We start from the raw sequence: 23817 nt of genomic DNA, 5'->3' as shown, positions 1-23817 counted from the left end.
TACCGAACACATACTGTTTGGGCACGAACACCGTACACGAACCAACTAGTGAATTCCGTGTTACTGATCGGGCTCGGCTGCCCAAACACCGGGTGTTTGTCGCGCTGTCATATGCATGAGAGCGTAGCAAACACCGCTTCTGATAGACGGTAAAATCATCACCGCCGGTCAGACAGCTGCGGTTCCCACGATGTCAAATGACAGCGTGAGCTCGCAGCTATGAATGGAGGTATTAAGTTTACCTCTGGTCATTGGACTCATGCTCCCATCAGCTGATGCCGCTGCCGCTAATAACAGTGAGAGCAGGAGTGGCTGATGGGAGTAATAACTGTCAGCAAAAACTGACCATCACATCCAAAACATAGACTAGGTCCTTGTTTGGTCCTGGTAACGAGAAACGACTTACCGTGGCTACCAGGTACACATGAATTGGCCAATTTATGCGCTAAGCTCTCTCAATTTTTCATATTTCTTGTACAGTAATGCAATTCAATTTTCATATTTGCAAGCTATGGCACTACAGTGTGCTGCCTTATTTATTTGATTGTATACGAGTTGGTGACTCTAGGTTAGCACCTGTTCACACCTAGTCTATGTTTTGGATGTGACGGTCAGACTTTTGAAATTTGTATTTATTAGCCTTCTGACTGAGTACTCCGCTTCTTAGGTTCAGGCGTTTTTAATCAAAGCAGGACCCTACCCCTCAACAGAGATATAGATTTCAGTCTAAGAGAGGACTTACAGGTTCCCATACAGATTTAGACTTTATTCTAAGAGAGGAGTGGCATTGCTAGGTCCTGGTAACGAGAAACACCTTACCGTGGATACCAGGTACACATTAATTGGCCAATTTATGCGCTAACCTTTCACAATTTTTCATATTTCTAGTGCAGTAATGCAATTCAATTTTCACATTTCATGTTTGCAAGATATGGCGCTACAGAGTGCTGCCTTATTTATTAACCTTTGTATTATTATCAGGTGACATCAAGCCCATGAACTAGTAATGGAGAGGCACCTATAAGACACCTATCCATTACTAATCCTACAGTTATATTGTAAATAAACACACAGCCAGAATAAAGTCTTTTATTTGAAATAGCATGTTTTGTTTTATTTAAAAATAACAAACACAGTTATACTCGCCTAACGCCCATTCCATTGAATCCTTGGCCGCCTGTAATAAAACAAAAATAAAAAACAACATCCCTCAAATGATATAAATACGGCGTGGGAACCCCTCTATTCTTCATAACCAGCCTTGCTAACGCTGACAGCTGAGGGTTGCCACCAGCTGTGAGTTTTGCCTGGCTGGTTCTCAAAAATACAGGGAATCCAGGTTGTTGTTTTTTTTCTTCCAATTATTCAGTTACAGCAAAGGCGCCGGCTGATGAGCATTCCTATCAGCTGCTCCTGCTCTCACGCTTATTGTCGGCAGCAGGCGTCGGCTGATGGGAGCGATAGTCCCATCAGCCGACACTAGTAACCGGAGATAAACTTTATACCTCCCATCACAGCTGCGCACTCACACTGTCTTTTGACAGAGTGGGAACAGTGGCTGTCTGACTGGATATGAGGATTTTACAGCCAATTAGAAGCCATGCATATGACAGAGTGGCAAACACTGGATGTTTGAGCCCCCTATTCAAGTGAATGGGATCAGGGTACTGTTCAGGTACCCAAACGCGAATTTTTTGCAACGGTTCGTCCGAACCCGAACATCCAGGTGTCCGCCCATCTCTATACAAGACTGGGTCAACTTTTAGGATTGCTACTCCCAAAAGGCGGTACAAGAGTTCAAATCCTCTTCCTCTCTGAAGAGGATATTTGCATGCAATATCTCAGGAATCTGTGATCTTACATCAATTTTTGAACAATAGAACTTTCGCACCACTTTTCAAGTTTAATTAATGAGCTTGGAGAGTAAATCTTTAAGCTTATTTTTTAAATGTCCATTATGCCACGTTTCTGCTATCTTTTACGTTGCTATATCATATCTGATGAAGAGACCCAAGTAGTCTTGAAAGCTCGATTGGTAACATCATTTATTCTATTTTTGTTATCCATTAAAAAAAAGGTGAATCTGTAAAATTCTGAGGAACGCATTATGGACCTTACTCTTGCAAAGCCTAGGATGAGCTTTGTGGCAATTCTGCAGGCAATATCGTGGATTTTACTGTACATTTACAGCAATTTTGGCAATATATCAGCTAACTGGGTGTGCAAGGATCCTTAGAATTAGGCAAAGCACAATCTCTCCACCAACAAATAAATGCACGTATAAAAGATGCAGGAAAAAGAATGGCGAAAAGTAAGCAGTATATTCTTTACGTGGTATTGGCTGACCTCTGCTGGCTTCACAAGCAAAGAGCCGCACTGAGCAGCGGTTTATGTTCATACCATTAATACACTACTTCAGGAACAAAAGCATCAATAAAAATACAGAAATAGACGTATACAGAACAGATGTAAAACGGCCGAATATAACAAAGTAGCAGATAAATATACTTTACATGTTTGAGCAAATGTGGATGAACTTTCGAACCAAAGGGAAATGTCTGTGGTAAGGAAGGCTAGTCAGGGCCTTTTCCGCAAGCTCCACCAACTCCAAAAAGTTAGAGCCCTACGTAAAAAGGAAAAGTACATATAAAACCAATTAGTTCCGGAGAAGGATTTTTACAATTCTACCAATTAAAAATCACAAACAATAAAGTCTAAAATGCTTATCTTGTCTTTTTATATAAAAAAAAATAACATACTGACATTTCCAAGCAACAGTTTAACCCCCCCAAAAAATTGTCCAATACATCTGCCCCTCTGCCGTAATATTGAAAATGAAGAGTGGTCACTGGCAATTTTCTATTCAGGACCTAAAAGAAAAAATAAAACTAAAAACACACATGAGGGTTCTGTCGGTTGAAGCAAATTTTATTTTTATTTTTTGGCCACATTCACATCTACCTGTTCTTCTGCAGATGCTAAACAGGCCTTTCCAACAAGGTGAAATCTACAAAAGCGATCCTGCGCTCAGCAGAAAGGCTGCCAGTTTGCTCAAAGACCGCAAGACCAATTGAGGTGTGCTCACAGTGACTTTTTCACATGGATTTTGGTAAAGCGTCCATTCAAAAAATGTTTTCCAATGTGGTTTTTAACCCCTTTTACCCCCAAGGGTGGTTTGCACGTTATGGACCGGGCCAATTTTTCCAATTCTGACCACTGTCCCTTTTTGAGGTTATAACTCTGGAACGCTTCAACGGATCCCAGTGATTCTGACATTGTTTTCTCGTGACATATTGTTACTTCATGATAGTGGTAAAATGTCTTTGATATTACCTGCGTTTATTTGTGAAAAAAACAGAAATTTGGCGAACATTTTGAAAATTTCGCAATTTTCCAACTTTGAATTTTTATGCAATTAAATCACAGAGATATGTCACACAAAATACTTAATAAGTAACATTTCCCACATGTCTACTTTACATCAGAACAATTTTGGAACCACAATTTTTTTTTGTTAGGGAGTTATAAGGGTTAAAAGTTGACCAGCAATTTCTCATTTTTACAACACCATTTTTTTTTAGGGACCACATCTCATTTGAAGTCATTTTGAGGGGTCTATATGATAGAAAATACCCAAGTGTGACACCATTCTAAAAACTGCACCCCTCAAGGTGCTCAAAACCACATTCAAGAAGTTTATTAACCCTTCAGGTGTTTCACAGGAATTTTTGGAATGTTTAAATAAAAATTAACATTTAACTTTTTTTCACAAAAAATGTACTTCCGCTCCAATTTGTTTTATTTTACCAAGGGTAACTGGAGAAAATGGACCCCAAAAGTTGTTGTACAATTTGTCCTTAGTACGCTGATACCCCGTATGTGGGGGGAACCACTGTTTGGGTGCATGGCAGAGCTCAGAAAGGAAGGAGCGCCGTTTGACTTTTCAATGCAAAATTGACAGGAATTGAGATGGGACGCCATGTTGCGTTTGGAGAGCCACTGATGTGCCTAAACATTGAAACCCCCCACAAGTGACACCATTTTGGAAAGTAGACCCCCTAAGGAACTTATCTAGATGTGTGGTGAGCACTTTGACCCACCAAGGGCTTCACAGAAGTTTATAATGCAGAGCCGTAAAAATAAAACAAAAATTTTTTCCCACAAAAATTATTTTTTAGCCCCCAGTTTTGTATTTTTCCAAGGGTAACAGGAGAAATTGGACCCTAAATATTGTTGTCCAATTTGTCCTGAGTACGCTGATACCTGATGTGTGGGGGGGAACCACCGTTTGAGCGCATGGCAGAGCTCGGAAGGGAAGGAGCATCATTTGGAATGCAGACTTAGATGGATTGGTCTGCAGGCGTCACATTGCGTTTACAGAGCCCCTAATGTACCTAAACAGTAGAAACCCCCCACAAGTGACCCCATATTGGAAACTAGACCCCCCCAAGGAACTTATCTAGATGTGTTGTGAGAACTTTGAGCCCCCAAGTGTTTCACTACAGTTTATAACGCAGAGCCGTGAAAATAAAAAATCTTTTTTTTCCCCACAAAAATTATTTTTTAGCCCCCAGTTTTGTATTTTCCCAAAGGTAACAGGAGAACTTGGACACCAAAAGTTGTTGTCCAATTTGTCCCGAGTACGCTGATACCCCATATGTTGGGGTAAACCCCTGTGTGGGCACACGGGAGAGCTCGGAAGGGAAGGAGCACTGTTTTACTTTTTCAACGCAGAATTGGCTGGAATTGAGATCGGACGCCATGTCGCATTTGGAGAGCCCCTGATGTGCCTAAACAGTGGAAACCCCCCAATTATAACTGAAACCTTAATGCAAACACACCCCTAACCCTAATCCCAACGGTAACCCTAACCACACCTCTAACCCAGACACACCCCTAACCCTAATCCCAACCCTATTCCTAACCGTAAATGTAATCCAAACCCTAACCCTAACTTTAGCCCCAACACTAACTGTAGCCTTAACCCTAGCCCCAACCCTAACCCTAGCCCTAACCCTAATCCTAACCCTAGCCCCAACCCTAACCCTAACCCTAGCCCTAACCCTAGCCCTAATGGGAAAATGGAAATAAATACGTTTTTTTAATTTTTTAATTTTTCCCTAACTAAGGGGGTGATGAAGGGGGGTTTGATTTACTTTTATAGCGGGTTTTTTAGCGGATTTTTATGATTGGCAGCCGTCTAACACTGAAAGACGCTTTTTATTGCAAAAAATATTTTTTGCGTCACCACATTTTGAGAGCTATAATTTTTCCATATTTTGGTCCACAGAGTCATGTGAGGTCTTGTTTTTTGCGGGACGAGTTGACGTTTTTATTGGTAACATTTTCGGGCACGTGACATTTTTTGATCGCTTTTTATTCCGATTTTTGTGAGGCAGAATGACCAAAAACCAGCTATTCATGAATTTCTTTTGGGGGAGGCATTTATACCGTTCCGCGTTTGGTAAAATTGATAAAGCAGTTTTATTCTTCGGGTCCGTACGATTACAGCGATATCTCATTTATATCATTTTTTTATGTTTTGGCGCTTTTATACGATAAAAACTATTTTATAGAAAAAATAATTATTTTGGCATCGCTTTATTCTGAGGACTATAACTTTTTTTTATTTTTTTGTTGATGATGCTGTATGGTGGCTCTTTTTTTGCGGGACAAAATGACGCTTTCAGCGGTACCATGGTTATTTATATCTGTCTTTTTGATCGCGTTTTATTCCACTTTTTATTCGGCGGTATGATAAAGCGTTGTTTTTTGCCTCTTTTTTTTTTTTCCTTACGGTGTTTACTGAAGGGGTTAACTAGTGGGACAGTTTTATAGGTTGGGTCGTTACGGACGCGGCGATACTAAATATGTGTACTTTTATTGTTTTGTTTTTTTTATTTAGATAAATAAATGTATTTATGGGAATAACATATATATTTTTTTCTTTATTTAGGAATTTTTTTTTTTTTTTTTTACACATGTGGACATTTTTTTTTTTACTTTTTACTTTGTCCCAGGGGGGGACATCACAGATCGGTGATCTGACAGTTTGCACAGCACTCTGTCAGATCACCGATCTCACTTAGAGCACTGCAGGCTTACCAGCGCCTGCTCTGAGCAGGCACTCGGTAAGCCACCTCCCTCCCTGCAGGACCCGGATGCCGCAGCTATCTTGGATCCGGGACCTGCAGCGAGGAAGGAGACCCTCGGAGCAACGCGATCACATCGCGTTGCTCCGGGGGTCTCAGGGAAGCCCGCAGGGAGCCCCCTCCCTGCGCGATGCTTCCCTATACCGCCGGCACACCGCGATCATGTTTGATCGCGGTGTGCCGGGGGTTAATGTGCCGGGGGCGGTCCGTTACCGCTCCTGGCACATAGCGCCGGATGTCAGCTGCGATAGGCAGCTGACACCCGGCCGCGATCGGCCGCACTCCCCCCGTGAGCGCGGCCGATCGCGCTGGACGTACTATTCCGTCCTTGGGAAGTAGGGCCCACCCCACATGGACGGAATAGTATGTCCAATGACAGAAAGGGGTTAAAACATGTCATGGCAGGTATTGGCATATGGAAAACCTGTACAAAAGAAGCACTTATCACATATTTACTCATCTTACTATATTGCAGTCATCATATTATATAGCACTGTGTCCTTGCAATTGCTCATTTTGCAATTTTTTCCATTAGGTCTATGACATTAAGTGATTATAAACTAACTAGCTGAATCCTTCCAAGCTCTATATAAAAAAGAAAGTCAATTTTACCAGCATGTGTCAGCACTGCAAAAGTCCCTGGCAGCTGGAGCAGGAGGTGAAGAGGAGGATGACTGTGCAGGGAAAAGAGACTTCCTGTTTAACCATATCACAGAGAAAAGAGATGAATTATTAATGACCTAGTGGATGAGATTGAGAGTAAAGTGTCAGTCTTTGCTGATGACGCCAAACTATGTAGGATTCTAAAATCTGACCTTGACATTTCCATATTGCAAAACAATCTGACTGGGCAAACACTTGGCAAATGAGGTTCAATGTAGATAAATGTAGAATAATGCACCTTGCACGGAGTATTCCTATTGCTGCATATACAGTAAATGGGAGTATACTTGGGACTAGAGAACAGAAGGATTTGGGTATTCTGGTTACAAGTAAGCCAAGCAGCAGCACTCAATGTCAAGCAGCAGCCGCGAAAGCAAACATGTAGGATGTATAAAAAGAGATAAAATTCCGCCATCCCAACGTATTATTATCCCTTTATAAATCACTGGTGAGGCCTCATCTACAATATAGGATCCAGTTTTTGGCTCCACGTTTTAAAAAGGATATTCAGAAGTTAGAATCAGTTCCAAGGCGGGTACCTAGATTATTACAAGAGATGGAAGGCCTCTCATATGAGCTTGTTCAGCTTAGAAAAAAAAGACGCCTCAGAGGAGATCTCGTTTACATGTATAACTATATGTGTGGTCAATACAAAGGACTGGCACATGACTTATTCCTTCCAAAGACCATACTAAGGACCAGCGGAACTAATTGCAGGTGGAAGAAAGACGATTCCGGCAGCTAAATAGGAAAGGGTTCTTTACAGTTACAGCAGTCAGACTGTGGAATGTCCTACTGCAAGAGGTAGTAATGGCAGACGCTATACAAGGCTTTATAAGAGGGCTGGATGATTCCCTTGATACACATAACATCGAGGGATATCGTTAAATTAGTGACCAAATGTACATTTGGTGGAGAAAGGTTGAACTTGATGGACCTAGGTCTTTTTTCAACCTACATAACTATGTAAATTAACTGGGTAGAAAGGCGAAATGAGCAATTGTTAGTACACAGTGCTATATAATATGACTGAAATATAGTAAGAGAATAATACTGTGATGCGAGTGCTTCTTTAACAAGACGTAATCTTCACATAGACCTGCAGCAGTTCACACTACAAGTATATGTCAGAAACCCAATGTCCCTTTGATAAGGTGCAGTGCAGGTGCAATGTCCCTTCTCCAACTGATCAAAAGGGAGATAGCGGTCCATCAGGCGCAGGAGTGGCAGCTGATGAATACAGCGGACTATTAAACATGTGCTCAGCAGTGAAAGAACTACACCACTCGGATGATAAAAGGCGATTTATGAAAACTATCGAGTTTCCAGATGCTGGAATCAGGGTCCCTGTCACCGCTGCCTTTAATCACATTACTTCTGTTCAGTAAATATTTTCAGCAACCATAACTTTTCCAACATATATTCTGGTAACAGATCTAAAAGGCAAGACACAATGTCCTTGCAGGCATCCCAGAGTCATGAAGTATGAGTACAGAATGACAGACGTCAGGCAGAGACCTGTTATTCTCATATGTTTCATCACATGAGACAAGAGAACTTAAAGAATAACTTTCACATAAAGCATATGCTCACTTAACGAGGTGGTCTCATCCGGGCACTGCCTGATAAAGCCACGGTCTGTACGCCACCATTTCTGGCAACCATTTTATTGGGCGCCAGTGGTCAGACCAAGAGCAGTCAAGAGGAGACAACAACATTAAAGCACATGCATCCTAATCAAGGCACCTCTGTATTAGCCAGAGCACAGACTCCGCAAATGCAACTTAAAGGGGTTGTCCAGTCTAAACTGATATGTCTCCAGTCACTCTGTGACTACAGGGCAAGTGGAAAGAGCCGGGCAGAGCGCCAGAATTGGCACATCTAATAGATCGGCTGCAGGCAGCTATTTTTAGGCTGGGGGGTAATATCCATGGCACCTTACCAGCCTGAATACCAGCCCCCAGCTGTCTGCTTTAGCAAGGCTGGTTGTCAAAAACAGGGGGGGACCCCACAATGATTGATTTTTATTTTTTTTACAGCGCAGGCTGATGATTACTACCATCCACCGCTCCTGCTCTCACTGTTAGGCTGGAGTCACACACTATATATATAACTATATATATATATATATATATATATATATATAACTATATATATATATAACTATATATATATATATATATATATATATATATATATATATATATATATATATATATATATATATATATATATATATATATATATATATATATATATATATATATATTCCGTTTTACACAGACAAGAATCACACAGAAATGTTCCCTGAACAGTGATCCTCAAGTCATCCGTGTGCAGTGTGAGGATGCAAAATGCACATATCATGGATCCACTGGCTCAAATATTCGTGAAAACATATATATATATATATATATATATATATATATATATATATATATATATATATATATATATATATATATATATATATATATATATATATATATACACTCACCGGCCACTTTATTAGGTACACCATGCTAGTAACGGGTTGGACCCCCTTTTGCCTTCAGAACTGCCTCAATTCTTCGTGGCATAGATTCAACAAGGTGCTGGAAGCATTCCTCAGAGATTTTGGTCCATATTGACATGATGGCATCACACAGTTGCCGCAGATTTGTCGGCTGCACATCCCAAAGATGCTTCATACAAGGCAGGATGGATCCATGCTTTCATGTTGTTTACGCCAAATTCTGACCCTACCATCCGAATGTCGCAGCAGAAATCGAGACTCATCAGACCAAGCAATGTTTTTCCAATCTTCTACTGTCCAATTTCGATGAGCTTGTACAAATTGTAGCCTCAGTTTCCTGTTCTTAGCTGAAAGGAGTGGTACCCGGTGTGGTCTTCTGCTGCTGTAGCCCATCTGCCTCAAAGTTCGACGCACTGTGCGTTCAGAGATGCTCTTAGGCCTACCTTGGTTGTAACGGGTGGCGATTTGAGTCACTGTTGCCTTTCTATCAGCTCGAACCAGTCTGCCCATTCTCCTCTGACCTCTGGCATCAACAAGGCATTTCCGCCCACAGAACTGCCGCTCACTGGATTTTTTTTCTTTTTCGGACCATTCTCTGTAAACCCTAGAGATGGTTGTGCGTGAAAATCCCAGTAGATCAGCAGTTTCTGAAATACTCAGACCAGCCCTTCTGGCACCAACAACCATGCCACGTTCAAAGGCACTCAAATCACCTTTCTTCCCCATACTGATGCTTGGTTTGAACTGCAGGAGATTGTCTTGACCATGTCTACATGCCTAAATGCACTGAGTTGCCGCCATGTGATTGGCTGATTAGAAATTAAGTGTTAACAAGAAGTTGGACAGGTGTACCTAATAAAGTGGCCAGTGAGTGTATATATATATATATATATATATATATCATACAGAGATAGATAGCAGAATAGCTGGTAATTCAATTGTCGGCCTTTGCTAAATCATTACTGAACCCGACGGGATATGAGACATGGTTTACATACAGTAAACCATTGGATATCCGTTTTATTTTTATATATTCCTCCCTAATAATGTTACTAGTGTGTAAAATATGGGAGCTGTAGGTGTTAAATTAAAGGATTAATTCACGGAAAAAACTACTAATTGGTCTTCCGATTAGTAAAGATAATATTCCTGCCCAACCGCTACACCAAATCCTCCACCCTGTGCCAGTCATTGCACATCCACTACCCACAATTCTGCACCACCCTATATCTCCTCCCTCATCTGTCTACCACCCTACCAGTGCCCTTCGTTTCACTAATGAAGTACGACCAACATCCTCAATAATACGAACCCCCCACTCCCGTTTCCAAGACTTCTCTTGTGCTGCGCCAATTCTCTGGAATGAACTATCCCAGGCAATTAGATTTATTCATTTTATTTATGAATTTATGCCCTAAAACGCAAAAGGCACAGTGTAGGTTCAGAACAGAGGGGTCTTTTGCCATTTGTATCAAATAATCTTTCTTCATCACTGTGCATGACAGGTCATTATCCCTGACCTTGTATTTATCTTCCTTCCCCTCATTTTTTTGCTGTCCCTTCAGCAATTAGTGTGACTGTGTTGTCCTCTTTGGATATCTTGGCTGTCCATTGATCACTTACAAGGAGGGACACACAGGATATTAGGGTCAGCCATGCTCAGATATCACCTTATCTGAGACCGTTCGCTTACCAATAATCAACATCTGATCGAAATCTTAAATGAAGAGTCTGATTTTCTTTTACCAATACAATAAGAGGCAGGAGTGAAGTTGAATACTACATTTTCTTTCTGCTGCCATTACGACTTCAATGAGTACTGTATAAATCCCTATGCAGTTATCTCCAGCTATAGTGATAGCCGCTGAAGAACAATTTTATCATAAATTTACTAGCATAAGAAAAAAAAAAAAAAAGGACTTGATGGCAAACATTAATTAAAAAAAATAAAAATAAAAAATCTATAAATGACTTCTTGACATTTGCCACCTGCACCAAGCTACCCCCAAGTTCCTGGAATATTAGGCAATAACCCAACAACTCTAGAGCTGCTATTTCTATGGTACTAGTATTTAAGATACGCCATGCCGCGCATCAGTTTTATGGTGTGTGTTTATAGACAGCTTTAAAAAGCTTCCATGGATCCGTTCAATGTTCCCAGAGGTGCCATTCTTCATTGCTGAAGTAACTGCAGCCATATAATGCAGCTTCTATTAGCACTGCAGCAGTAATGACAATATTGTTAATGACTGGTTACATCCCCAGCATGAGAAGTACAGTAATGGAGCAAAAGAGGCTCCGAGTACATCCGAGCTGTTACACAAGGACAGAGGAGACATGTGTCACATCACATTCATGTCATCATCCGATTCTAAACAATCCAGTATTACCTGTCATTGGAAAGATTCTGCTTTGCCCGTGCCGTATACCCTGAAATACACTATATTTAGCAGAGTTCTGCCGGTAAGCTGACTTGTGTGTGGGAGGGGGGAGAAAGCCTTCATTCCTGTTTCAGAGGTCTAGAATAAAACGTTTCATAGGTGCCGAGGGAACATTCCCACCACTTGACAGCATGGCAATAGCCTGATCAAAAGAAGGCACTATTTCCAAAGATCAATGCTCCCCAAGGCAGCGAGAAAAAGGGCGACTTAGTCATTTATTCATCAAGGAGAAGGAACATATTGCTTCCACTAAAGTGTAATATGGCAAATGCCCCCTCCTAAAATAAGATAAGGCAGATGACACTTATATTTTGGGCCAGGTGCTATTTAGTCCCAACTGACTATAATTTTTAAGATTCTCCATCTGAGTGTTGAAGGGGATAAGACTCGCCCTATGATAGATTCCCTCACATGTGAAGGAAATCTGGAGCAAGTAGTTATCCGTCACACCAACATTAGCGAGTCCAGAACATCCGAAGGAGGACTATTCATGGCTGGCACACAGGTTACCCACATTATCATTTAGGCTTTTTCTTATTTTAACTTTTTGAGATTTTTATTCTATTCAAAAGGAGAATTACTACAAAAACATGATCTTACAATCCAGCAGAAGAAATTCATTGGCGCATTTTCCCAATATAAGAAATAAAGCTAGAGTGCTCAGAGCACCATCTATACAGTTTAACACCAGTTAGGTTTATTTTTTCCCAGAAAAGATCTTTATCAATTTACCAACCATATCCGACAGGAAATTATCTCCCAATCGGCTCATACCATGCCCTCTCCTCCCTCCCCCACTGCATCTATCTCACTCTCTGACTTTGAACCAGTTACAGAAGAAGTAATCAGGCTCCTTACATCTTCTCTCCCGACCACTTGCACCAGTAAACCCATTCCATCACATCTCCTCCAGTCCCTTTCCCCTGCTGTCACCACTCACTTAAAAATATTCAACCTCTCTCTCTCTCTCTCTCTCTCTTACGGTATCTTTTCTTCCTCATTTAAGCATGCCATCATACATCCATTACTTAAAAAACCATCCCTTGACCCAAACTGTGTCGCTAACTATAGACCTGTCTCTAATCTTCCCTTCATCTCTTCTAAACTCCTCGAACGCCTGGTCCACTCCTGTCTTATCTGCTATCTCTCAGATAACTCTCTTCTCGACCCTCTTCAATCTGGTTTCTATTCTTTACACTCTACTGAAACTGCCCTCACTAAAGTCTCTAATGATCTACTAATAGCTAAATCTATTGGTCACTACTCCATGCTAATTCTCTTGGATCTCTCCGCAGCATTGTGGATCATCAGCTCCTCCTCACTATGCACCACTCCATCGGCCTCAAGGACACCGTTCTCTCCTGGTTCTCCTCCTATTCTCTCTGACCGCTCTTTCACTGTATCTTTTGCTGGTTCCTCATCCTCCTCTCATCTTCCCCTTACCATTGGGGTTCCTCAGTCCTAGGCCCCCTCCTCTTCTCGTTGTTTCCCACCCCTATTGGACAAACAATCAGTAGATTCGGTTTCCAGTACCATCTCTATGCTGATGACACCCAATTATGCACCACTTCTCCTGATATCACGCCTGCCTTTTTAGAAAACACCAGTGATAGTCTGACCGCTGTCTCTAACATCATGCTCTCCCTCTATCTGAAACTGAACCTGTCAAAAACTGAACTCCTCGTGTTCTCTCCCTCTACTAACCTACCTTTGCCTGACATTGCCATCTCCGTGTGTGGTTCCACCATTACTACCAAGCAACATGCCCGCTGCCTTGGGGTCATACTTGATTCCGAGGTTTCTTTCACCCCCCACAACTGCTCACTGGTTCGCTCTTGTTATCTGCACCTCAAAAACATTTCTAGAATTCGACCTTTTCTTACTTTCGACTCTGCAAAAACTCTTACTGATTCACTCATTCATTCTCGTCTGGACTATTGTAATTCTCTACTAATCGGCCTCCCTCTTACCAAACTCTCCCCACTCCAATCTGTCCTGAATGCTGCAGCCAGGATCATATTCCTCACCACCCGTTACACCGATGCCTCTACCTTGTGCCAGTCATTACACTGGTTACCCATCCACTCCAGAATTCAGTATAACCTTATTACCCTCACCCACAAAGCAGTCCATGGCTCAGCACCACCCTACATCTCCTCCCTGGTCTCAGCCTACCAACCTACCCGTGCTCTGCGTTCTGCTAATGACCTGAGGTTAACATCCTCAATAATCAGAACCTCCCACTCCTGCCTCCAAGACTGTTCACGTGCTGCACCAATTCTTTGGAATGCACCACCCAGGTTAATACAATTAATCCCCAATCCCCACAGTCTTAAGCGTGCCCTAAAAATGCATTTGTTCTGACTGGCCTACCGCCTCAACGCATTAACCTAACGATCCCTGTGTGGCCCATTCAAAAAGCATAAACCATAATCAGGTTCCTCATGTTCTCATACACTTCATGCAGTTAATTAGTCCTGTGTGTCTGTACTGTTACATACTTAGGCCAATAACCGGTTCATGGAGCATTACGTGAACACCCGATTCTTACACTATGGCTGGTCCAAACAACGAAAGCAATTGTTACCATCCACCTTTCATGTCTCCCCTTTTTCCTCATAGATTGTAAGCTTGCGAGCAGGGCCCCCATTCCTCTTGGTATCTGTTTTGGTCTGCGTTTATTGTTATACTGTAATGTCTATTGTCTGTACAAGTCCCCACTAAAATGTAAAGTGCGGAATATGTTGGCGCTATATATAAATAAAATTATTATTATTATTATTATTATTACTATTAATCACTTATCTACAGAACAAGTGGAAATTCCTAACATCCATTCTTTCTCACATTCTCATGAATGAAGAGGCATGGTTGCAAAAAAGTGTGGAGTCTCGAGGACTGACAAAAATGGCTGATGAACAGTGGACATGTGCCCCAGAAGATCAGACATATTCCCTCCTGCTCTAAGCACAATCGTATGTTTTCCTGTGAGATATCTGGTGGTGGTAGGAGCCTCCCTTTCTTCCATGTGTACAGTAAAACAAAATGATTTAAAAACTGAGAAATTCTTTATAAATTCAAGGGAGCCATTTAAAAAAAACAGTGTGACGCATAGCTCATTATAAGGAAACCGTCCAGATTATAAACAATTTGAAAATGTTAAGCATATTGTTTTTTCCCTAAAATCCAACAACTACAACAACATCTCTCTACTCTGACTGAGTTACTTAAAGAAGCACTCATCAAGATTTTTATCCTCTTAATATATTGCAATGATATTATATAGCACTGTACACTTACAATTGCTCCTTTTGCCCTTCTACTCAGTTTATTCTTCTCTTTTCCATTAAAGGGAATCTGTCACCACCAAAATCGAGGGTGAGGTAAGCCCACCGTCATCAGGGGCTTATCTACAGCATTCTGTAATGCTGTAGATAAGCCCCCAATGTATCCCAAAAGATGAGAAAAAGAAGTTATATTATACTCCCCCAGGGGCGTTCCCGCTGCTGGTCCGGTCCGGCGTCTCCTATCTTCATCAGAAGACGTCCTCTTCTGGTCTTCAGGCTGCGGCTCTGGCGCAGGCGTACTTTGTCTGCCGTTCAGGGCAGAGCAAAGTACTGCAGTGCGCAGGCGCCAGGAAAGGTCAGAGAGGCTCAACGCCTGCACACTGCAGTACTTTGCTCTGCCCTCAACAGGGCAGACAAAGTACGCCTGCGCCGGAGCGTGAAGACAAGAAGAGGACGTCATCGTAAGAAGATGGGAGGCGCCGGAACCGGACTGCGACGCCCATCGGACCGGACCGCAGTGAGACCGCCCCTGGGTGAGTATAATCTAAACTCTTTTTACCATCTTTCAGGATACATCGGGGGCTGATCTACAGCATTACAGAATGCTGTAGATAAGCCCTGACCTTTCTCGGCGCCTGCGCACTGCAGTACTTTGCTCACCCCACCGTTGATTTTGGGGGTGACAGATTCCCTTTAAGTCTGTGACACTACCTGACTAAAAACTGAATAGCTGAATCCTTCTAAGCTCTGTGTAGAAACAGAAAGTCTATTTTGCCTGTATAAGTTATCACTACAACTACAATTCTACCTCACTGCAAAGTCCTTGGCACAGGGGAGGAGTGGAGCAGATGGATCAGGAGTTGAAGAGGAGGTGAAGCTGGGATGCCAGAGAGCTTAGAGGGATTCAGCTAGTCAGTTTTTAATCATGTGATGTCACAGATCTAATGTAAAAGAGAAGAATTAGCTGGGAAGAAGGGCAAAATGAGCAATTGTAAGTACACAGTGCAATATAATAGGATGACTGCAATATATTAACAGATAAACAAACCATAGAAAAAAAACGATCAAAAGAACACCCAAACAGGATAATATATGAAAAATACAAAATACTTTATTAAATATTCCAGGATATCTGGCAGGAAAAGGGGGGAATGGATCAAAGCCAAGTTGCACATGTGGGAAAACGCAGGTGTACACACAAGTGGGTAAAATATGGGAAGCATTGAATAAATTACATATTGGGTAAATTCCTACAAGTCTAGACGCAAAAATGCATAGTATAACGTCACAGACCCAACCTGTATAGGTTACACATTCAATTTTAGACTTGTCAGTGTATATTAAAGCCACAATATCAGATTATATAATTACCTGTGCAGGCTGTATAGTCAAACCCACGGTGTGCACCCGCCTCGACGCGCGTTTCGGCATGTGTCGTTTTGACCCTGCGCCGACCACAACAAAAAGCAACATGTTGCATTCAACGCAGGTCAGCGCAGCGTCAAGACGACACATGTGGAGCCATCTGCATACATCCGCATGGCCTGCGTACCCAATGTTAAAGATAGGGTACGCAGGACGAATGCAAACGTAAGCGGAGCAGAAGGAAGGGTTGCAGTGGTCAGGGCTTCTGGGAGCAAGAAGGATTTCATCCGCAACCCTGCTGAACGCTAGTGTGAAAATAGCCTAAGTGCAAATATACTATTAAGACATACATATACTGCTAGGATTGCAGATTATATACTTCGCTGCACTGTACAAACCTCCTTTGTGGAGCAGGACATAAAAGAAGTTGTACACTCAATTGAATAGGCGGTCTCCAAGGCTTGCTTGTAGACCCAGTAGTCTTCAGAATTCAGCTGCTCCATGAAAGCTATAACAGACTCATGAACACTGGGGTAAGCAGTACGGAACGGCAGGTCGACAGACAAGAGAAACAAAGCGTTCATCAAACTCTCCGGTAACACATGATTTGCCTTAAAAAGAGAAAAGAACAAATGTGTAAAAATCGTACATGCATATAACACGTTTCACCGAGGTCAAGACTTTCTCTGCTCAGCGTCAACCTCCGGCGAAAGCCCCAATTTTACCAATATTTAAATATTTTATTGAGAAGCATTATATTTAAATATTTCATTGCGAGACACAAAGACATAAAACCCCGCCATCAATGTGCCCAGTGCAGTTCCCTTAAGGACCAATTTGGAGAAGCTTGTTCCGTGAGCTCTCGAGCTTTGGATGGAATATTGCCTGCGCTGATTAGAATTCCAGCTCTACTGTAATGTCTTCAGAAATCAAACCCACTAAAGGGAGGCACTTTTGTGACTTAATGTGCTTAGCACAGCATGTATTTTCAATGACTAGGAATATGAGCAGAATATCAACCTATCCATGCTGGCCTCATTATTTTTAAGCCACTGGAGTGAAGCGCAAATCTATCACAAAGGAGGTTTTGCTTCCTTTAAATCCGGCTGTTTGTGAAAACTTGATCGCATGTACAAAACCTTACATTACAAGCAACAGTGGCGCAGAGGCTGAGAATGGAGACTATGCAAACAGAACGGGGGGCGCTTTAACCCCTTAAGGAACGGGCCACTTCTCTCCGTTGTTTTGATCTTCGTCTTCCAAAAGTGAAGATTTTTTATTATTGTTAGCTTACCGGGAGAGAATTTAATGTTTTTTTTATTTATTTATTTATTTTAAGATGCTATTTACCTTACCGGTATATAAAATGTATTGGGGTATAGGGAAAAAAAGAAACTATTTAGATATCACTTTATGGCGTTCATTGTGCAATTAAAATGACTAAAACTATTATGAGGGTCATTATAAATAGAGGTTTTTTTGTTTTGCTACTTTTAAAAATAATTCACACAAGCTAGGATGAAAAAAAGCAAAAATGAGCAATAGTGCATGTAAAGAACATAGGGTACTGCTGGCACTTAGACACTTAAATCAACAGAGATAGGACTGTCCCGACTTGGTCACCTTGTCGCGGTGGGGTGGCTTTTAAGGTACCTTCACACTGAACAACTTTCCAATGAGAACGACAGCGATCCGTGACGTTGCAGCGTCCTGGATAGCGATATCGTTGCGTTTGACACGCAGCAGCGATCTGGATCCCGCTGTGATATCGTTGGTCGGAGCTAGAAGGCCAGCACCTTATTTCGTCGTTAGGTCGGTGTGTATCGTTGTGTTTGACAGCAAAAGCAACGATGCCTGCAATGTTTCACAATGGTAACCAGGGTAAATATCGGGTTACTAAGCGCAGGGCCGCGCTTAGTAACCCGATATTTACCCTTGTTACCATTGTAAAAGTAAAAAAAAAACACTACATACTCACCTTCTGATGTCTGTCACGTCCCCCGCCAGCGGCTTCCCTGCACTGAATGTGTCAGCGTCGGCTGGCCGTAAAGCAGAGCACAGCGGTGACATCACCGCTGTTACTGCCTGCGCCGCTGACACATTCAGTGCAGGGAAGCTGCCGGCGGGGGACGTGACAGACATCAGAAGGTGAGTATGTAGTGTTTTTTTTTTTACTTTTACAATGGTAACCAGGGTAAATATCGGGTTACTAAGCGCGGCCCTGCACTTAGTAACCCGATGTTTACCCTGGTTACCCGGGTGCTGCAGGGGGACTTCGGCATCGTTGAAGACAGTTTCAACGATGCCGAAGTCGTTCCCCTGATCGTTGGTCGCTGGAGAGAGCTGTCTGTGTGACAGCTCCCCAGCGACCTAAACAGCGACGTTGCAGCGATCGGCTCGTTGTCTATATCGCTGCAGCGTCGCTGAGTGTGACGGTACCTTTAGGCTTTTCTTCTTTTTATCTAAATAGAGTTAACTAAGTACCCCATGTTATATGTTATTTACATGGACTATTGCTATTTACTCATTTACTTAATGCAGGGTATTTGCTCATTTTGATTTTATCCTACCTTGTGCTTGTTAACGGCCATAGTGACTATGAATCAACACGTTGCTCTTGTCCTAGTTCTGGCGGCGCATGCCTTTGTTTTGTTTGCTTTGATTGGTAAACAATGGCGTGTGCCACCAATATATATATATATATATATATATATATAATTTTTTTTGTTTGTTTGTTTTTTATTTGGTAAAAGCTGTGCGAGGGCATTTTTTTTTTTTTCTAAATTTGTGGGGGATGTTGATGTAGTTCTTAGTCTCATTTTGGGAGGCATGGCGACCAAAAAGCTAAAATTCTGACATTTCTATTTATCTAATTTATTTATTTTAAGAAGTTTAGCATGTGAGAGAAGTAGTGTGATCATTATTTTGGACTGATACGGACATGGCAATACCAGAAATGATCATTTCTTTCATATCGGAGCTGGCCAGCACCCACTGTGTATGGAGCGGCAGATTCTGCATGCACAAACAGGATGTATATTAACGCCCACTTGCTGCAATGTATTTGCTACATATTACATTGCAAGAATAAATTAGTCATAAATGACTAATTAAAATGTACAAGGTGTACATAATCGAACATGAACTATATGAAAGAACACACACAATAAACGACAATGATTGCAGCAAATATGTGAGGACAGGACAGGCAGAGGGCAGCAGAGGCCCAGGAATAGCACGAGAAGCCGCTACATCTACAGAATGGCAACTGAACGGGAAAAAAAAAAAAAGATAAAAGGCTCCAGATATTTTACAAAATGAAAATTAAAAATGTATTTTTTCTAGCTGTTGTTAGTAAAATAAATTTTGGCATAGGAGTGCAATCATTTTCAATGGAAAGTCATCCAGAGAACACGGCACTTCTATCTATACGTGTTTTACAGTGTTGTATTTTTTATATAGCGCCAACATATTCCGCGTCGCTTTACATAGTACTAGAAATCTAATACAGAAGACACTATATTATGTAATGTAGGGAAAGCTAAAGAAAAAGAGATTGTCATCTTAGTGGAGAAACTAAGAAAGTTACATTTCTAAGAGAGCACGCGAGATACTTAGGTGGAATATTACAGAAGCAACCATAACAAATGACAACTTAAAGATTAGCTCAATAAAATTAAAAAAACACAATTATACTATATACATATATGTGTGCACACACGCACGCACGCATCTTTACTGGCAGCAAAACTAATGCAAAGAAAACATGGAGAAGTTGTCCTCACCAGCTAGATCAGGCAACCTGTCACAGTTTTTTCCACCTCTGAAAGCAGCATTATGTATAGACAGACACTGTTTCCAGCGATCTGCCACTTAATTGGCTGCTTGTTGTAGTTTTGATAAAATCACTTTTTTTATCAGCAGGAGATCATCAAAGACTAGTAAACGTGCGGCCATGTAGTCCTCCATATTCATGTGATCTGCTTAATGTCACCCCCAATATTGATTGGCAGCTTTCTGCCTATGCACAGTTTACAGAAAGCCATCAGTGTTATGGGTGGGGGATATAGAGAGCTCAGCATTCAGAGAACTGGTAAATCTGCAGCAGATGAAAGAGTGATTTCATCAAAACTAAAGCTAGCAGCCCAGTAAGTGATAAATCACTGGAATTAGGGTCTATGCCCCTCTACATCATGCTATAGAGGCAAGTGGGTCAATTCGCAGTGCTTCGGTCAGTGACACTTGGCTGCTGGACGGGAGGCCAGCGAATTTCTTATGTTCTGACGTGACACACAGAGGACATCGTACCAGCCTTGCAGCCCTCAGTGGCTTGTTTTAGAGGCAAGGGCACGAGCTAAATTCCATCAAAAATGGATCTTCTGACACAATCACAGGAAAAGGGATAACAATAAGGTAAGCGCTGCACCCCACTGCTATACAGAAAGAAAACCTGCGTACTGCTCTTAAAGGTTTTTTTTCCAATCATACCATACTGGAGACCTACATCCAGTACAGGTCATCAACAACAGATCAGAGGTCATTAGCTCCGGCCGGATCTCAACAATGAGATCAATATGTAGCAGCTGTTAATGAGTGCTGCAGATCAAATAATCCTATTCTCTACTCGGACACTGAATGGCGCTGCAGTTACTGGCAGTCACTGGCGCTAATAGCAGCGGATTGGGGTAGTGGGAGCTGATACCGATGACGTGTCGTGTGGATAGGACATCACCATCATTTGTGAACTATTTTAAACTTATTCAGCACCATTCTAAAAGGTGGCTATATACGTCTAGTATCTGTCAAGTGACAATCCTCCCTCTGTACACCGCACCCACACATCAATAGGCTGAGTGAGGGTCTGTTCTCCATGAGGGGAAGGCGATAAGTCAATGTCAGACACCTCCCACAAGAAAACTATAATCCAGACCCTTCTATCCCCCATTGTTAGCCATCAGCAGGGACTCTCTCATAGATGTGATGGCCAAGAAGGCCAATATTGATCTAATGTGCATGGAAAGAGAACGGTTCCTTTACTGTTTATTGCTATAGATCTGCGCGTGGCACATCGGGGGCTTACGTGCGCTCTGGTTTGGGAAACGGACAGGCTTACGCACTTCATGCGATCATCTACGGACACTCAAGACTCTGTGGAATATTAAAGCTTAGGGTAGATTATAAACAGATACATGGAAACCAAACAAGCATGCCCCCGCCGTATACGCTGGATATTATCCTTGCACATCAGGTGCCCTGGCACTACATTATTTCACAAAGGTTTATGGCCAGATCAATAGCGAGTATAGCTAACGATTCCCGGCTGTAAATTTCAGCCTACAGAGTGGTCACAACTGCAAAGTGGAGTGAAGACGGCAGCGGATAACCTGGGGCATTAATATTAACCAAAACAATCTGCAGAAAGAAGCCTTTTAAAGGTTTCTGCTTTTCAGGACTGGCCTTCATCTCTTACCTTTTCCACTGGGATAAGTGTTTGCAGAAGTCGCATTGTGAAAAGCGAGATGCTGATAAATGCCATTCTGCGGTTCACAAGAGAAGAGTCAGGCTTCTCAGAACGATTGCTATTTTTATGATACAATATCGTCTCCCCAAGAGTATCAAGCACAAAAAGCAGTTTACATCTCTGGAAAAGCAAAAAAAAAACAACAAATGACTGCTTATTACATTATTGGAATAGGTTTAAATCATAAGAAGTGTGCAATTTATAGCAGAAAAATAAAAAGCAGCAACCCTCTAAAAAAAAATCATTTCTAATTAAGTTCTGCAGCCTTGTTGTCCATGCATAACCTTTGGAAGGAGAAGAAATATCAGAGAAATAAAAGGCGTTATTGACATTGTCTTATTGTTTGCCTTCTTAGGTTGCCATAACAACCGGGGCGGCGGGCTAGGCCTCCCATATCCAGAGGAGCCAAGAAGTGCTTGGAAAGCAAGTTTTTATGGATGTAAACTTAATATAGGACGGACGGCTAATATCATCAGTTAGTGGCCTGACAAGGAGATATTTAACACATTCATTACTCGCACCATGAGATCGCTATTGCTCGCTCACCAGTTCTTGCCCTATGAGACTTCCGTCTTCCCAGACATCTTCTGAAATGGCGTCACCCAGGAGACCAGAGTTTTCGGTAAGGAGCTCAAGGATCAAGATCAAAAGCTTCCGCCTTTCTGCACACGGACACATGAAAAAATAAAAATGTAATTAAATTCTGGATAACTAAAAAATAAATAAATAAAAAAGGATGAACAATTACAAGAACTACATATAAAAGTTTTCCATCGAACAATCAACCCACACAGCCATCACTCAATATTGAAGGGGTTGTCCACTAAACCTTCACTGGGCAGCATAAATGAAAAAAAAAAAAAAAAAAAACCTGTATACTTACCTCCCGAAACGGAGCCGTTCCAATGATCCCAGTGCTTCATTCCCCACCAATCACCTGACAAAAACAATGTCAAGTGACTACTGCAGCCAATCATCAGCAACTGACCGGCTGCAGCCTCCGGGACACTGTCAGAGCGGACATTCACTCTGAAGGAATAATGAAGAGCGCAGCTAATCAGTGACTGATGATTGGCTGCAGTGGTCATGTAAAAAAGTTTATAGAAGTCGGCTTTCTCGTAATTACTTTTTTTACTCACTTACATAGCACCATTAATTCCACTTTACATACATTCGTATTGCTGTATTCACAGTATAAATTCCCTATCAGGAATAATGAAGACTGCAGTCAACCAGCGGCAGATAATTGGCTCTAATGTTCAGGTGATATGGTTTATGTCACATCATCACTGGGGGACAGCGCTGAGAATAGAAGAATGGCGCCGGTCCAGGTGATAAGTCTTCAGGGTTTTTTTATTTTATGCAGAGCACAGCTTTTTCCACCAGCAAAGATAGACGTGGGACCGCTGCAACCAAACAATGGCTGCAGTGATAGGCTGCAGAAGCATCATATCTGTTAGATCGGAGGAGGGTGTACAGAGCCAGCCTATATACATCCTGTTATGGTCCTACTGACATATGAATAATCTTTAACTTTGGGTATAACATACATTCCAAACATAAAAACACTTCCTAGTTAACTCATTAATTAACATATACATAAACACACAAGATAATTATAAATGTCGCCACATTTTCACCACTAGGTAGAAAATAGCAGCACAGACCTCTATTGTAAATTCTTGTGTGTCCCTTAAAGAGAATCTGTCAGCAGGTTTTTGCTTCCTCATCCGAGAGCAGCCTGATGTAGGCAACGAGACCTTGAATCCAACAATGTCATCACTTAGTTTACTGGGTGCAGAAGATGTGACAATCAGAATATATAGATTTAGTAATGCAGCAGAGCTCAGAAAGCTGCCACTGCCCACACCAG

At 41.8% G+C, this 23817-nt stretch overlaps 1 protein-coding gene across 2 annotated transcripts in view; it reads right to left on the bottom strand.

Annotated features, from left to right (window-relative positions):
• RTTN (rotatin) overlaps positions 1-23817 on the bottom strand; it is a 273895-nt gene that overhangs the window by 177482 nt on the left and 72596 nt on the right. For both annotated transcript variants that reach the window (XM_077270109.1, XM_077270108.1), the window contains exons 12-15: positions 22491-22606; positions 21894-22064; positions 16822-17034; positions 2514-2623 (exon numbers count right to left, since the gene is read on the bottom strand). In XM_077270109.1, coding sequence (XP_077126224.1) covers positions 2514-2623; positions 16822-17034; positions 21894-22064; positions 22491-22606 — 610 coding nt within the window. The remainder of the gene's footprint in view (positions 1-2513; positions 2624-16821; positions 17035-21893; positions 22065-22490; positions 22607-23817) is intronic.

This window comes from Ranitomeya variabilis, chromosome 6 (assembly GCF_051348905.1).
Source record: "Ranitomeya variabilis isolate aRanVar5 chromosome 6, aRanVar5.hap1, whole genome shotgun sequence".
NCBI classification, from domain to species: domain Eukaryota; kingdom Metazoa; phylum Chordata; class Amphibia; order Anura; family Dendrobatidae; genus Ranitomeya; species Ranitomeya variabilis.
Note: the sequence above shows the minus strand (reverse complement) of the source record. Positions and strands in the feature narration are given on the sequence as shown.